At 36.8% G+C, this 15894-nt stretch overlaps 1 protein-coding gene across 7 annotated transcripts in view; it reads left to right on the plus strand.

Moving 5' to 3' along the window:
• The first annotated feature begins 314 nt into the window (after nt 1-314).
• GIT2 (GIT ArfGAP 2) overlaps nt 315-15894 on the plus strand; it is a 34693-nt gene continuing 19113 nt past the window's right edge. For 5 of the 7 annotated variants that reach the window (XM_062590589.1, XM_062590592.1, XM_062590593.1 and 2 more), the window contains exons 1-14: nt 315-430; nt 5038-5171; nt 5692-5804; nt 7002-7107; nt 7478-7564; nt 7718-7848; nt 8988-9082; nt 9869-9914; nt 11524-11575; nt 12238-12310; nt 12666-12763; nt 13080-13191; nt 14246-14388; nt 15228-15377. In XM_062590589.1, coding sequence (XP_062446573.1) covers nt 379-430; nt 5038-5171; nt 5692-5804; nt 7002-7107; nt 7478-7564; nt 7718-7848; nt 8988-9082; nt 9869-9914; nt 11524-11575; nt 12238-12310; nt 12666-12763; nt 13080-13191; nt 14246-14388; nt 15228-15377 — 1392 coding nt within the window. In that variant the 5' untranslated portion in view covers nt 315-378. Of the gene's footprint in view, nt 431-5037; nt 5172-5691; nt 5805-7001; nt 7108-7477; nt 7565-7717; nt 7849-8987; nt 9083-9868; nt 9915-11523; nt 11576-12237; nt 12311-12665; nt 12764-13079; nt 13192-14245; nt 14389-15227; nt 15378-15432; nt 15748-15894 lie in introns of those variants that run through there. The other 2 variants (XM_062590596.1, XM_062590590.1) reach the window with 2 other exon arrangements.

A 15894-nucleotide genomic window follows, 5' to 3' on the forward strand; every position in this document is an offset into this window, starting at 1 on the left:
GGCAGCGAGCAAGGCCTATGGAGCCGCTTACAGAGCGGCTTCTGCGGAAGTGTGACCGATGCGGAGCGCGAGAAAGGCCAGCGGGCAGGCTCCTGCCAGGGACAAGCATGGCCGGCAGCGCCGCGTGCATGGCCTCACCTAGCCCCTCTACTGCCTTTCTGCCAGGAGTGAACATGGCGGCTTAGGGCCGCGGCCGCCGCGAGCCGCCTTGGGCGCGCTCGCGGAGCGCCGCCCGGCGTTGGCGTACGCTGCTTGGTGAATCGCGCTGCGGGCGGCGCTGCCGTGCGCCTGCGCGCTGCGGGCTCGGCGCGGCCGCCTGGCGGGGGCTGCCGGCGCCGACCCGTTAGAGCGGCAGGAAGCGCCCGGTGCCGCCGCGCCATGTCGAAGCGGCTGCGGAGCAGCGAGGTCTGCGCCGACTGCAGCGCGCAGGGTAGGCGGAGGGGGAAAGGGAAGGGAAAGGACGGGATCCCCGCGCCCGGGCCTCTCCTCAGCCCGGGCGGCGGCGGCGGCGCCTCCCCGGCCCCGGGGCGCCGTGGGCAGGTGGGGGGCGGCGGTGTGGGCCGCGCCCGGCGCCGCCGCGGGCTCCTGTCAGCGCCGGCGGCGGGAGGGCGGTGGGCGGGCGCCCTGCCGGGCTGGGCCGCCGCGGGCTGCGTGTCAGAGTGTTTCGCTGCGGCCCTTTCCCGAAGGGCCCGGTGGAAGGGCGGCGATCCGAGCCGCTGGCTGACCGCGGCGCTCGCAGCGCGGGCGGTGCTGGTCGCATCTCGCCTGTTCTTGCAGGTGCTGCCGAGCAGCTCCGTGTCCCGCCTCGGTGTGTTGATGGCGAATGCGGAGAGGAAGGGTCCGATTTCACAGGAATTTGCAGGAAAAAGTGGGCGCCGTCTCTTTAGGATCAGCTTCCCAACTCCTCAGCTTGGGGAAAGAGACGGGACTTAGTTAAAGAAGCCGTCCAGTCGTGGAGGGAGGAGAGGGGAGGGGAGGGGGGTGCGTGCTGGGGACGTGTCGCTGGCGGGGGGCCCGGCCCGTGTGCGGGGGGCCTTGCGAGGGCGAATGCGCCAGCGGTTGTGTTAAGGGTCTGGGGGTGTCAGCTTTGGATCTGTTAGAGGAATAACTCTGCACTCCGTAACTGTAGGTATCCCAAACTTCTCAAGAGAAGTTGTTCGAAAATGGCTGGTGTAGGTTTGGATTGCAAATTTTTGTTCAGCAGTATATGTTCTGGATACGAAATGTGCATTATCTGTCTGGGTAAGATTTCTGGGCAGGAAAAAGAGGGTGCACTTAAGAAATCTTGAGCATGTTAGTCCAGGAGGCTTGAACTCTTAAATAAAAACAAAAAACACAGTTTGGAACCTTATTTTTAAAAAATCATGTTTTAAAAAGTCAGTGGTATCTCATTTTCTGATTCTCTGTAGTTCTGCTTTTCTTATACTTAAAACTGTCCATTATACTTTTTTAAGGAGTTGTCTGTGTTTGTCGTCTTCTCAAATGTATGTAACTTTCATTATTTATGTCCTGTGCTGGTTCTTGCAGTGTGATCGCTTACCATGTATAAGCGGAAATGACACTTCAGTGTAGATAGAATGGCTGGAAGGTATGATATGGAGGAGGGGTTAACAACCTTTGTGAAGTGGGACTTAAAACAACAACAACAAAACCCCAACACTCCAAACATATATTTTCCCTAGTCTATTGAAATACATCTTGAATTTGTTTTAATCATCAATGTTACAGTTTTGTTTTTATGTTTGTATTTGTTAGTCTTGACAAATTATTGTTTGTGCAATGTATCTGAAAGTAAAGTTTATGCAATGTATCCAAAACACTATCGTGGCAGTTTTGTAAGCTGGACCACCTTTATTTTATCATTTCATGACATAATAGCATTGTCAGATACTTACTTAATTTAAGGAAAAAAATCTGCTGGCTTATTCATATATATGAAGGAGTCTTAATTATCTTTTAAAAATAAATACAAAAAAAAAAAAAAAAAAAGACAGAAAGAAAAAACCCACTCTAAACCAAAGAAAACCCGCCTTAAACAAAGCTTTCTTTTACTTAAGCCAGACAGAAGTTGACAGGAGGGTGTTTAGGAGCTGCTGTGTGTGCATCTATGTCAGCAGATGCAAGGGACAGTAACCTTTTAACCCAGATCAGCTGTAGCAAGTACAGGATGTCTGACTCCTGTAATAATTAGTGCTTACCTCTTGAACTTCATTGACATGTGCTTTGTCTCTATAGCTAAGTATACATTCTTCTACATTGGGTGATTTTTATGTGCTTTGCTTGTGCATTTTCTATTCTCAGGCATTTTCAAACTTACAGTGTACGGCTTGTCTTGATCACACACTTCCTGTTTTGAATTACTCAGCCATGTTTCTGAAAACACATTAACCTATCTTTCTAGCTTTTCTCCTATTGTATCTTGCTATCAGCTTACTCTTATTTTGATCATATCTATAATTGGATTTCTTTTTTAAAATGATTCAAATAAATTGATGGAGATTCCAGCACAGACAATTTAAAACTGAACTATTAATTTTATCATAACCTGACATCTGTCTTTGTCTTCAGACTATCTAACACCATGTTCCTTTTCCTTTCCCATCCCCATCTGTTACTTCAGTACAGATAAATCGTACTAAGCCAGGTATGAATTGAATTGAGAGCCCACAAATCTTTGTTTGATTTAATAATAATAATAAAAAAAAACTTGCAGAAAATAGATTGCACTTCTAAGCTTCCCACCTCTGCTTTGATCAGTCTATTCTCTAGCACGCACATGGTCAAATCCACTCTCTTTATTGTCATTCAGGCCTTCAAACTGAGGCCCGAGATGCTAAGCCATCCTCTTTCTGGTCTCCCTAACACTTAATAACAGCTAAGAGCGTTCTCTTGGCTCATTGTGCTGAACTTTCCAGTTCCCTTGAGGAATCTGCCTGTTGGCTTTTCTGGTTTTTACTGGAAATGTGCATCATACCATCCACACTTCCAGTGATGCCAGTTTTTGACAGATTCTACACAAACATCTGGACTTGTTCATCTATGTGATGAACACATTCCACTTAAATCATATAGATGAACAAGTCAAGTAGAACATGCACCCTGAAATTACAAGTGAGGCCTCTGCCTTTCTTTTCAGATGAATTTTGAAGCCGCATTTCTGCTACAAAATGACCTCCTCGGCAATGGCGTACTTTATCAAGGCTAAGCGGCTCTTGTTGGGAGCCAGTTCAGTTAACTACTGAGGCAGATGTAAAGAAAAAAATGTGCTAATAACTGTTAGTCACGCCAGAGTAGAGTTCAGCAACAGCCTGTGACTGTAATGACTGAAACAAGAAACTTAGTAGCTTTCAGAAGAATCCTGTTAGTTTATGATTGAGTGTATGATAAGGTTGCCTCTTGTAAAAAGGGACTCAACTCATAAGATTGTCTCCAGTCTTTGATTCTTAGGTTGGAGTTAATGCAGCTCTCTCCTTTTTTTTTTCCCCCTTTCTTTCTTAGAAGTGAAAGTTGTTAAAATAATGGAATGATTTAATAAGGAAGTTGTGTGCATATAATTACCTTTTTTTTTTTAATATAGATTAGATTTTTCCCAGAACATACACTTTAATCTGGTTCTGGGCTATGTGATAGTTGTCAGCTGTGATTTGAGGCTCCATTCCCTCATGGGTCAGGGTTTGAACAGGTTTGCCTGTATTGCCTTCAGCAGACACATAGCATGAGCTCTGCTTAAAAAACACAACAGTAATCAAATGTTGTGTTTCATGGATTCAGTCAATTTATTGCATGAGTCAGAGTTTTTTTTTTTTTTTTTTTTTTTTTTTTTATGATGCACAATTGCTCAGGTGTATTCTGACATGATGCAGGAGATTTCTTGTTAGATACTTGGTTTATGTTGTACTCATTATTTAGACTCAGCATGATCTCTGGATTTGGAATTAGGCAGAATTTTCCGAATTAGGAGAGCGCTTATATGCCTTTTCTTTCCCCTAGGATATGCTACACCCTAAAGATCTGTCTTGCCACTCACATTCTTGCTATTAGAGGGTCATTGGCATGTTTTATCTTTTGTGTCACTGATAGAAAGCTGGAATTCCTTCCCCTGAGCTAAAGGCAACGGGGGGACCTCAGTTTAATGTCCTGTTTTGCACATGCTCATGTGCAGTTCAATGTAACATACCTACTTGGTTTTTTTTTTCCCTCTCTTTTTGACATTTGAAGTTATATAAGTGTCTAATATCTATTATTTGCTATCTTACTACTACTGCTACCTTCCATCAGTTGTCGTATTGGCTTGTTTATAGATGGCTTCAATTTGCACTGCAGCTGTCTGGGAGAGAGACTACCTTTCAGCGGAAATACAGGATCCATTTGGAGTTGATTAAGTTAATGTTCTTGACAAATTGTGATTTTTACTGGACCTTGTATGTATGGACACATACATACTTACCTTGTTTTCTTCTTTACTAGGAAACTTATGTGTGTTGTTTTTTATTATTTGCATTAGTGTTCTAATTAGAAAACATTTCAATAATGCAGAATTTAACACTTCAAATAGTATCTGAAAAAGCATAATTATAGAATGATTTTTTTCAAAAAATAGGTATGTATTTGTTCAAAACCCTCTCTCTTCCATTAGTAAAACTATTGCTATAAATACTTCGTTTCACTCCACTAAATGGTATACAAGCACTTCAAAAAAGTAAAAAATCTAGTGTCTCATTACTCCTATGAAGCAAAGTATTATCTTAATTTTACAACCGCAAAGTGTGGGAGGGGTGGAGGAGGGGATTCACAGTTCCCACAGCAGGTCTCCTGCCTGTCCTAGGGCTCCTTAGTCCCTGTTGCGTTCAAGGACTGTTACTTCCCAAGCATCCTGAAGCCTAGTAAGGTTTTAACATTTCCGAGCTCATATAATGGCTAAGCATTAAAACTGAAGTTGGGATCCAGTGTTCCTCATTTTAAATCGTGTGTTCAAAATACAAGATCATCTGTGTTGCTTTCTGTGTTGTAATAAGTGTATTTAATTCTCTTTTTCAGATCCTTGTTGGGCTTCTATAAACAGGGGAATTCTGATCTGTGATGAGTGCTGTAGTGTTCATCGAAGTTTGGGGCGTCATATCTCTCAAGTGAGACATCTCAAGCATACACCATGGCCGCCAACGTTGCTGCAGGTAAGGAGTAAATGTTTGTCTTCCTTCATTAAATCTACATTCTTCTAAAGTTTTTGCAGAATTTAAATTACTAAACTTTTATTTGAAGCAGTGACCCTTTTAACCTTTTTTTAAAGTTAGTTTCTTTTCATTTCCCTTGTTTTGCCATGGTAGATCAGCAAGATCAGAATTGTCTATGCATTTTTAATTTGATACCTTTGATTTGGAAGATCACCTTCAATTGACAACGTAATTGTCAATTATGTTGAAGCATCTGCTTCAACATAAATTTACAGTATGTAATGACCTTTTCTTTTTAGTTGAGCTGCTTTCAATGAAAAGTGGAGACTTTAAGGAGGTTCCTATGACATTCCACCTAATAACATACCAGGCAGGATTCTGATATCCCAATAAATTATAGATACTGGCACACAGAACATGAATCTGTGTCCACTGGAAATTACAGCTGTTGGATAGGTCCGTCTATGCAGATAGCAATAGAAGTTCTTTACTGCCTGTTTGTGTACATTTTGGATTTCAGATGGTTGAAACATTGTATAATAATGGTGCTAACTCCATATGGGAACATTCTTTGCTCGACCCTGCATCTGTTATGAGTGGAAGGCGCAAAGCTAGCCCACAGGATAAAGTACAGTAAGTGGAAAAATTACAGAATTTTCCTGTTGTAGAAGCATGATTATTTTATTCAGCAGTGACAAACATAGCAACATATATATGTATGGGAACATGGGTTTGCTTTGATTCTGGAAGAAAACAAAAGAAATAAACTAGTTATTTGTTCAGTGGTGGTTTTTTTAAGATTTTTTATTCTTATTCCACATGTGCTTCAGTTACCCAAGGATACTAATGTGGCTGAGTTAAAAAAAAAAAAAAATTGCCGCATCAATATGTCAAAAGTTTAGCTGTCTTTTTATTATTTTTTTGGTGTTTGTATCTTGATCTGTGATTTAATAGAATGACTTAATAGAAGTGCCTAGCACATGCAAGTTCAAATAAAATATAAATAATCCTCCTCTACTCAGGAGATACACAAATCATTTTTAATAGTCCCAGTCAAAGGTTTAGTTTATTTACTTTATATCTCTGAGTGTATATACATATATTTTTCACTAGATTGTTTTATGATATGTATGCCTTGTTTGATTGGAATACAGACTTCAGTGAGTTTGGGTATAATTTTTCTTGGTGTTTATGTCTATCAGATATTTGGAACAGTAGATACCATCCTCTTGTCTCTAGTTTCATTTAGAGACTGGAGAAGGAAAATAGAGCTACATGTTCCTACAGTTCCAGATTAGTTTCTCAGTTGTATACTGAATAATGAAATTAGCTAAGTAGCTAAAATGGAACAATTTAGTTGGTTGTACTGAAATGTACATTTTTTTCCTGCATCTATAGAAGAGACTGTTGGTTTCAAAACCTGACTTAGGACTTTAATATAGCTATTTCTATTTACTAAATTAGTTCATTGTTTACTTTATTTAAGACTTCAGCAGTGAATATGCTGCTTCATTTTAAAACGTAAATAGTTGAATGTAGTAACTGCAGATCTTAAATTGTCATTTAAATTCAAAGTTTATTTCTAAGAAAAATATAGTGCATCCTAGAATCTATGTTTTGATGTTTAATGAAAGCATGCTAAGTACAGTTATAAAAACTGCATTGAGTCACCTTTTTAATGAAAACATTTCTCTAATTTTGTTGCTAGTAATGTGCAAAAATCTAATGCAGTGTTTACTTTCTCTAGGACAAACAAAAATTGGCATATGTGTTAACATTCTGAAAGCAGTAATATTTATTTGCTTTGGCTTCTGTTGCTTTTCTTTACAGTCCCAATAAAGCAGAATTCATTAGAGCTAAATATCAAATGTTAGCATTTGTTCATCGCTTGCCGTGTCGTGATGATGACAGTGTTACTGCCAAAGATCTTAGTAAGGTAAGTTATTATTTGTTTGTTGTTTTTCTTTTTTTGCCGTCTGCAGAGGCTAGAGTGTGTATCTAACAGAACACTGAAACCTCATCAAGTTAGTTGTTTTGACTTAATAGTGATATAACTATTGCTGCTCTTCTGCACTATTACATAAACAGAGCTCAATTTCAACTTTAAGCAGCTTTCTCTTCAGTAATATATATCATTATTGGATGGTTGAGAGGCACAGACTTAGATTAACTTGGGAGGGAATATTGGCACAAAAATGATATAGTGAGAATTCTTTTATACCTGTTTCTAAAAGCATATTTGAAAAAACAAGTACTGAACCAAAATTACTGCTGTTGTATTAAGTACAATCCTGCTTGTTTTTCAGCAACTGCATTCCAGCGTAAGGACAGGGAATCTGGAGACATGTTTGAGATTGCTATCCTTAGGAGCTCAAGCCAACTTCTTTCATCCTGTATGAATGCTTTTTTTCATTATTTTGATAATAGATCAATTCTTAGAGTTTGTAATTTTTATACTGGTTTTGACTGGTACACATTATATTTCAATCTTATATTCAGATCTGTTGATTATGTAGAATCACGTGCTTTTTCTTAATAACTTGTAGGAGAAAGGAAACACCCCTCTTCATGTTGCTGCTAAGGCAGGACAGATTTTACAAGCAGAGTTACTAGCAGTTTATGGTGCTGATCCCGGTACGCAAGATTCCAATGGAAAAACTCCAGTTGATTATGCAAGGTAGAAGGCTCTGACATCTGTGATGCTTTTGTATACTAACTGATGTTTGTAAGTCACGTAGTGAACCTGCTTAGTTATCTTTTCCAGTCCTGATATTAATTTGACCATTAAATACCAATGAGTACTCTTTCCAGAAAGAGCAAGTATATAAAGAGCATAAATGAGCATTTCCTCATTTCACAGCCTGAATGCCAGAGACAACAGCTGTGATCCCAATGACATTAGCTGTGCTAAGGTAGGAGCTCCCAGAAAACTAATCCAGGAAAAAGTTTCTGTGAGCTTAGCAAGTTGAATAGACTCCAGGAGTGTGAGTAAGTTGTAGAAAAAGGCTGGGACTGCATGGACAAGTGAGGGAGCATGGGGTGGAACAAGGCCTTTTAGTGGAAGCGAACTGTTAGATAAACTCATTCAGTCCTAAACTGCATCCCCAGAAAACCCTTCCTTTGAAAAGGCTCTAAGCTTCCCAAGAGCAGAGAACAGTCATGTAAAGAAAGATCAAACATGAAGAATGGCTCTTGCTGATTATTTGGACAGCAATGAGGCAGAGCAAGATTTGCAGCACAGAACTAAAACGATTAAGACTTTCTGAGGATTTATGTGCAAAATTGGACCCTATTTATCAAGCAGAAGCTGCGTATTTACATAAATAAAACATTCCTATTGCTTCGATTGCCTTTGAATGTAGATTAAACATGGATTATGAAGAATAAATACTTTTTTTTTTTTTTTTGGTTACGGACCACAATATACCCAAGTTTTTCTTATTACTATTAATCAGATGGTTGGATGAAGTTGGATGAATTTGGTGCATGATCTCAGGAACTGTCTAGAAAATTGTGATAGTGTATTCAAAATAGCCTGTATAATCTGCTTTTCTGCAGCCAGATGATGGGCAAAGCTGTTCACGGTTTTTACTGACTGATGTTGGGGAGTTCATAAATACTATCTATATTTTTTGCCCATTGGAACATACTGCTGGAAATCCTGCTGTGAATTTGTGTCCACTGATACTGTCAATGTGTGCTATGTTGAACAGTGGCTTAGCCTTAATTTATTTATCTGAGCCTTTTTTTGAAGCTTTGTATTTTTTCAAAGTGTGTAAAAATACAAAATTTTTCCTGTGTATTTGTTTAAAACAGACAAGGTGGGCATCATGAACTGGCAGAGCGCCTGGTGGAAATTCAGTATGAACTCACCGACAGGTTAGCTTTCTATCTCTGTGGCAGAAAACCAGGTAAGTATAAAAAAACTGCACCCAGAGGTCTTTCAGTGTTAATTATAGAACAGTTCAAGCTATCGTATATAGTATTTGTGTCATCAGTGTTACTACTCTTTTTATATCTGTTTTAAATATTCTAACATTATATACATTACACATGAAGTCCTGAAACTCTAAAGAAAGTGTAAGATCAGTGATATAATAATTCAAATAAAATTGCAGAATTTAAGTATCTCTAAATTAAAAGTCAGGTTTCTTTCAGTTTTCCAAAAAAATGTTTTCTGTAAATAGAATACTTCTGAAGGCATGGAGAAACCTATCCATAAGCTGAGTTGAGTATTGTTTAGCTTAAAGGAGTGAATCACAAGGAAAATATTAAGTGTGTAAATGTTGAATATTCTACAGAAAATACTGTAGAAACCTTTAAGTAGTCTCACTGAATTGCAAAAGTATAGGAATGTTCAATTAATTGTAATGTAGCATATATCTCTTGAAGTACACTTCTAAATTCTTAGCCATACGGTGCCATAAAAGCATGTAAACAAGAACTTAAGCTTTATTTTTTTAAAAAAAAATGATGGAATTTTAATACAGTTGGTAACACTTAATTGAAACCTTTGATAACACTAATAAACGGTGGTAGGAGTCTTCTTTCAGGGCTTGTTAGTTTCTTATTATTGGAAATTGAGAGAGCACATGTAAAACTGATACCTACTGTATATATATCCTGACAACATTGAAAACCATAGACCAGTAACAAACATATTAAAGTACTTTAATATAATTTATTTTCAACTCTAGAGCATAAAAATGGACAGCACTTTATTATACCTCAGATGGCAGACAGGTAAGTTGCTGATTCCATAACATATATCAAAACATCAAAATAAGTGAATAAAAGACACCTAATAATTATATTTAGAATTTCCTTGTTGAAATAACTTTTAAGTTTGTTGTAATTTTACCTTTTTATCGTGTGCCTTTTTCTATCTCAGAAGTTTCTTTTTTTTTCCAGAACAGAATATTAGATTTTTTTAAAAAATCAGAAAATAGAAAAAATTACTGTATGTTATTAAAAAATAAAGGGGGAGGATGAGATAGTTATATTAATGTACATGAGGATTCGTGGGAAACAGATTTTGTAAATAATGTAAGAGTCTCCTGAGTTAATGTCTTGATACAGCATTTCAGAACTTATACTTCAAAGGTGGTTGCATTTTTCTTTTAAAATACTTGTACTCTTGGTCTTCTGAGTGCTCGTAAGTTTTGGCTGTGGTCAGTGAAATTGCCTTTGTAAAAGATACCAAGTATTAACAAAATCTAAGCCCGTATTTTTCTTTTATTGCTATACAATTGGAAATAAGGAGGCTGTAAGTAAATGATGTTCAATATGTTCTTTGCAAAATTTCTGTGAAAAAATGTAATTAAAAAATGAAAAAATGTAGAGAGAAGCTATGTAGTAGTAACATTTATAATGTTACAGTGGTAACATTTATAATTTTTTAGTTGTGCTTAGATGTTGGATAGAATGCTTTATATTTTCATTACAAAGCATTTTGCAGAGCAGATTAAGTATAGTTTGCCTCATTGCACAGAGAAGAAAGCTGAGGCACCCAGAAAATGACTTGTTCAAAGATGCTCTGCGAATTGCAGTCTATAGTGTAACCAGAGTCTCACCTCTGCCTACTGCCCTCTGCTGGACTGTTTCTTTTTTTCTTGTCTAGGTGACTGCTTACATAAACCCTTCTGTGTTGTCATTTAATCATACAGGTGTTTTATTCGAGCCTTTTCCTACCTGTAGGCTAGGAGAGTCTTCACTAGGTGATATAAATATGGGCTCAAAATCTGTCAGCTTTCTGATTTGTGACCTTTACGGTAAATTTTGTAGAACTGCGTAATTTTCATTTTATTCCTCAGTCTCAGGACTAGAAACTAAGAGAAGAGATTATGTAGTAATTGGTGCAGAATAGTTTAAAGCATGACCCTATTGCTGTAATCAGTTGTTGTCCTGGTGGTAGCCTAGCTCTTGCATGATCCAGTGGAACAAATTGTGTGTGTTCTTTGTGGACACACAGAATGACACAGTTTTTGTCAGAGTAATCAAATTCTTCGGGTTCACTACAGAAAGCATTTTGCTGTCCTACAACTTAGACTACTTCTTGAGCTATACAAATAGCAAATCGTATTTCTAAGGATTGTTGGGGTGTTGGGGTTTTTCTGTTTTAAGTTTAAGCTTGTCATTTAGAAAAATTTAAGGGATGTACTGATCAGTGTATTAGTAGTATTGGAAAGAATAAGGTAATAAAAATTGTATATGTGTAGTAAAAATATTAATAGATTAAGGAGTATCAAATAAAAGTGAACTCTTCTAAACATTAAATGTAAATGTGCTTGTAGAATTTGTTTAACAAGCTTTTTGAAGCTGTAGATATAATGATCACTTGTTATTTTCATAGCAGTTTAGATTTATCAGAACTTGCGAAAGCAGCTAAGAAAAAGCTTCAGTCTGTAAGTAAAACTTCCAATGTGTGCTGCGCAACACATTTCTCTCCTGACATGGGAGACTCTGCTTCATCTTTCATGCTTATTTTGGCTGCTATTAATTACCGCATAAATAAATGTCATCTTTATAGCAAGAAATTTAATTCTGGGGAAAAACATGAAAATAGACTGAAAAGGAGGAGAGAAGAAGATGACAGATCCATGGCAGAGTGGAAATACTTGTTTGCCTTTTTGGGTGTAATAGTATTGCTAGGTCTGTCTCTCTACTTCCAAAACTTTAATGTTGCATTTTGTCTTGCTATTGCATATTTTATATAAATTTGTATGTTAAATGTCACTCTTTGCCTTTAACGTTCTGGGAAGCCAGAATAGTGGGCTATTGCATGCTACTTAGTTTATAGTATCACCAGTTCACTAGGGTTCTTAAAGGTGTTTGTGACTAAAGTCTTATATAAGTTAGGATGGGATATGTTTTCATTTTACTGAAGACTTCTGAGCATGTCTGCTCTCCTTTGGCTATTTTTCAGCCTATGTAGTTCATTTCTGAGACTGCATAGTAAAGCTATGCATTAAGCAAAGTTATGCACTTAAGTTTTTGGTAATATAGAGGTCTTACTAGGTTTAGTTTTAATTTTCAAGCTGTAATTATTATTCTCTTCTATTCTTAGCTAAGCAACCACTTATTTGAAGAACTTGCCATGGATGTGTATGATGAAGTTGACCGAAGGGAAACAGATGCAGGTGAATTTCTGGAGTGTGTATAAAATTAATTTGAATTGGTATATTACACACAAGGTACTAGTATAAACTACCATTAAGTTTAAAATAGTTTTGTATTCAGAAGTTACTGTTACCAGTAGTTTGTTTGTCTACTGTGTTGTTTAAAGATGTATGTTAATTGAAAAAAGACTGACCCTTCTATTTTTTGGAGAGTAGGTAACTCTGGAAAAAAATCTTTAACTGATTGTATTTGACATTGAAGGTGTGTTTCTTTCTTTCTTTTCTTTTTTTTTTTTTTAGCCTTTGACAAGGAACTCTCTCAAATAGAACAGAAAGATTATTCTTTCTTTTCTTTTTTTTTTCTTCCCCTGAATAGTTTGGCTTGCTACACAGAATCATAGTACACTTGTGACAGAGACAACAGTGGTCCCTTTTCTTCCTGTAAATCCTGAGTATTCCTCAACCAGGAATCAGGTATGCAGTCTTGTTAATACTATAAAAGTATTTTCATTTGATAGGCCAAGTATTAAAAGTAATATTTCTTTACTCTGTTTCATTACTGTAAAAGAGTTGCATGTACTTGTAAAGAGATTAAAATAGTTTCATATTAAGTCTGCCTTGGTGTCTTTCAGTTAATTATTTAAAATCACACTTTTCCTTTTGCAAGAAAATGTAATTGAGCTCTCAGCTCTCTGTACATACTATAATTTTTGTTTATTCAGGGGCTGTACTGTTCATATAATACACAATGTACTTTTTTTTTTTTTTTTTCAATCATTGTGTAATTTAGGGGAGACAGAAACTGGCTCGATTTAATGCCCATGAATTTGCTACACTAGTTATAGATATTTTAAGTGATGCCAAACGAAGACAACAGGGGAATCCACTCACTGGTTCAAAAGGTGAATATGCTTTTGATTGTCAGCTGTTCTTTATGCAGTATTTCTGTGATTTAAGCCATACCATAGCATCATTCAGAAATACTTAATATGAATGAAGGAAGAGATGTATACTATTCTTATAAATGATAGCAAGAGCTAAACAGGTATGTGGATAACAGGCTATTGACAGCATGCATTAGCCATCAACATAATGTCTAAATGCAGAAGTTTTGACTGTTAAGCTATTGGTATTAGAATTAAATCAAGTGGTGTATGTGCAATTTGGGAGCATCTTTTTGTGATGGATATGATTTTATGATTACTATGTAAAATTTTCCAGATAACTCATGAACTCTGTGGAAATCAGGAATTTTAGAGTATTACTTCTTTTGATTGGCAGCTAACGTAATGTCAGTGTTGTTAAAGATTGGCCTTCCTAGCTGCTGTCTGCATATGGGATTTCACTATAATTGGGATGCTTTAGAACATCCTGTTAATTTGTCTAAAAATGTTTACTTTCTGTATTTGTTCTGAAGAATACAAATACCCCTCCAATAACCATGCAGAGCCATAGCTCTAGCTATGGAGTTGGAAAACAACATTTGAACATTCTCATTCTCCTTCTAGAGAGAACTTACTAAAATGCATTTTTTATATTTCCTTGTATCTGTCATTTGAATGCTGATACCCATTTGGCCATCGTAGTCTGTTTTGTACTTTTGTTTTCTCCTCTTGTGTGAATTCTAGTAAGCTAGCAAAGGATAATTTTTGCAAGTTACTTTAACTTGCCTAAATACTTACAGGAAATGAAAAGACTAAGAAATAGAACTTTGAAGTTTTGACCAGCAGATCCACATATTGAGTGATTCTAAATTAATTTTTTGGACTACACTAATCAAATGATACCTTTTTTCCGCCATATTTTATATTGGCACTCTGGTTGAAGTTATTTTCTGTTGTGTGTTTTTTGTGGGATCTTTGTTTGGTTTTGGTTTGGAGTTTTTTTAGTGTGCACTTTCACTTGCCTTCCTAAATTTGTAATACAAATTTTAGAGTTACATTTTTTGATCTACAGAAAATGTGGAACTGATACTGAAATCAATCAGCAATCAACATAGTAGTGAAAGCCAGGATAATGATCAGCCTGATTATGACAGTGTTGCTTCAGATGAAGATACAGATCTGGAAACAAACGCAGCTAAATCAAACAGACAGAAGGTAGATTTAAAGTATTTACACACACACACACACACACACACACACACACACACACACACACACTGCAAATTTTATCCAAAAGGTAATTTGAAGTCAGTAATCTTTCTCATTTTAAGGGAATTTAAAATTGAAAAGTGGTCAGAAGCCTAGTGTTTTAATTATTTTTCACCTTTATTTCACAACCATGCCTCAGTCTGTAAAATTTCTAACAAATGTTCTGGTTTAAATTTATTTTATAAATAACATACTCCTTTAGAAAAATAAAGCATGCCACTGAGCACATCTGGAGATAAGCTTGGGATTTAATAGAACAAATGAAATATTTGAATCTACTGGAACACTGTTAAACGTTGAGTTCATTGACTTTCAAAAACATTTACTGCTTCTCATTGAAGAAATATGTACATCAGACCAGTAGTGACTGAGTGATTTAAATCATTCCCAAAAGTAATACAGAATGGTAAAAAAGAGGGCAGTAAATCCCTGTGGTTTTAGCTTCCTTTTAACATTCTTACTGGACATCTAGTAATCTGTCTTTTAGGATTTACTAGTTCTTTACTGCATTTTTTGAACCATTATGAAACAGTATTCTTTCACTGTTTGAAATGCATGAGACAAGTGTTTTATGCATAGATAAGCTTAGTTGAATGACACATTTCTTTTAATAGTAATAATAGTCCAAAATTATTTTAGTACATGAATGTTATTAATTTGAACATAATTCAAACTATGATTCCTTTAAAGTAAGCAAACAAAAATCAGTTGAGATCTCATTATCTCATTTTCTTCCAGGAGTCTATTTCTCAATAGTGTAAGTATTTTTCTCTTACTATTTCTAGAGCCTAGATTCAGACTTGTCAGATGGACCTGTGACAGCCCAAGAATATATGCAAGTTAAAAATGCTTTGGTGGCTTCTGAGGTAAAGATTCAGCAGTTAATGAAAGTGAACATCAACTTGAGTGATGAGCTGAGAATCATGCAGAAAAAGGTAACAAGTACAATAATGTAACCCTTTCATTTAATAACATTTATCTTAATTTCAGTTGACCAGAATAGCCCCACTGAAACTGAAGATTCAATAAACCAGTATAAGGGTAGTGAGAAAACTTGAAATAAAGCTATTTTGGAATCAGGTATGAGACAACAAAGGTATATTCTTTGAGTTGTGCTTTGAGTTCTTTTTCTTTCTTTGTGTAGATGTTGATGATCTTAGTTCACTTTGACATAACTTTACCCAGTGATGAGGCAGTTGTTTTAAATTGTGTATACTTTTGCTATCTTAGCGCTTTTGGGCACTTATCAAAAATAAGTGATAACAGACATCTTCCGCGCGCGTGTGTATAGTGTACTTTTCAACTTTTCCAGTAGATTTGCTGTTTTATTCTATTAATAAGCCTATCTGGAATGAGGGGAAATTAAAATCCCAATCCAGTTTTACAGCAGGAAAGAATCTGATATGTGGCAATATAATACCAATTCTTTTCTGTATATAAGGAAGCTAAGAT

The sequence above is a fragment of the Rhea pennata genome, chromosome 17 (assembly GCF_028389875.1).
Source record: "Rhea pennata isolate bPtePen1 chromosome 17, bPtePen1.pri, whole genome shotgun sequence".
Classification (NCBI taxonomy): domain Eukaryota; kingdom Metazoa; phylum Chordata; class Aves; order Rheiformes; family Rheidae; genus Rhea; species Rhea pennata.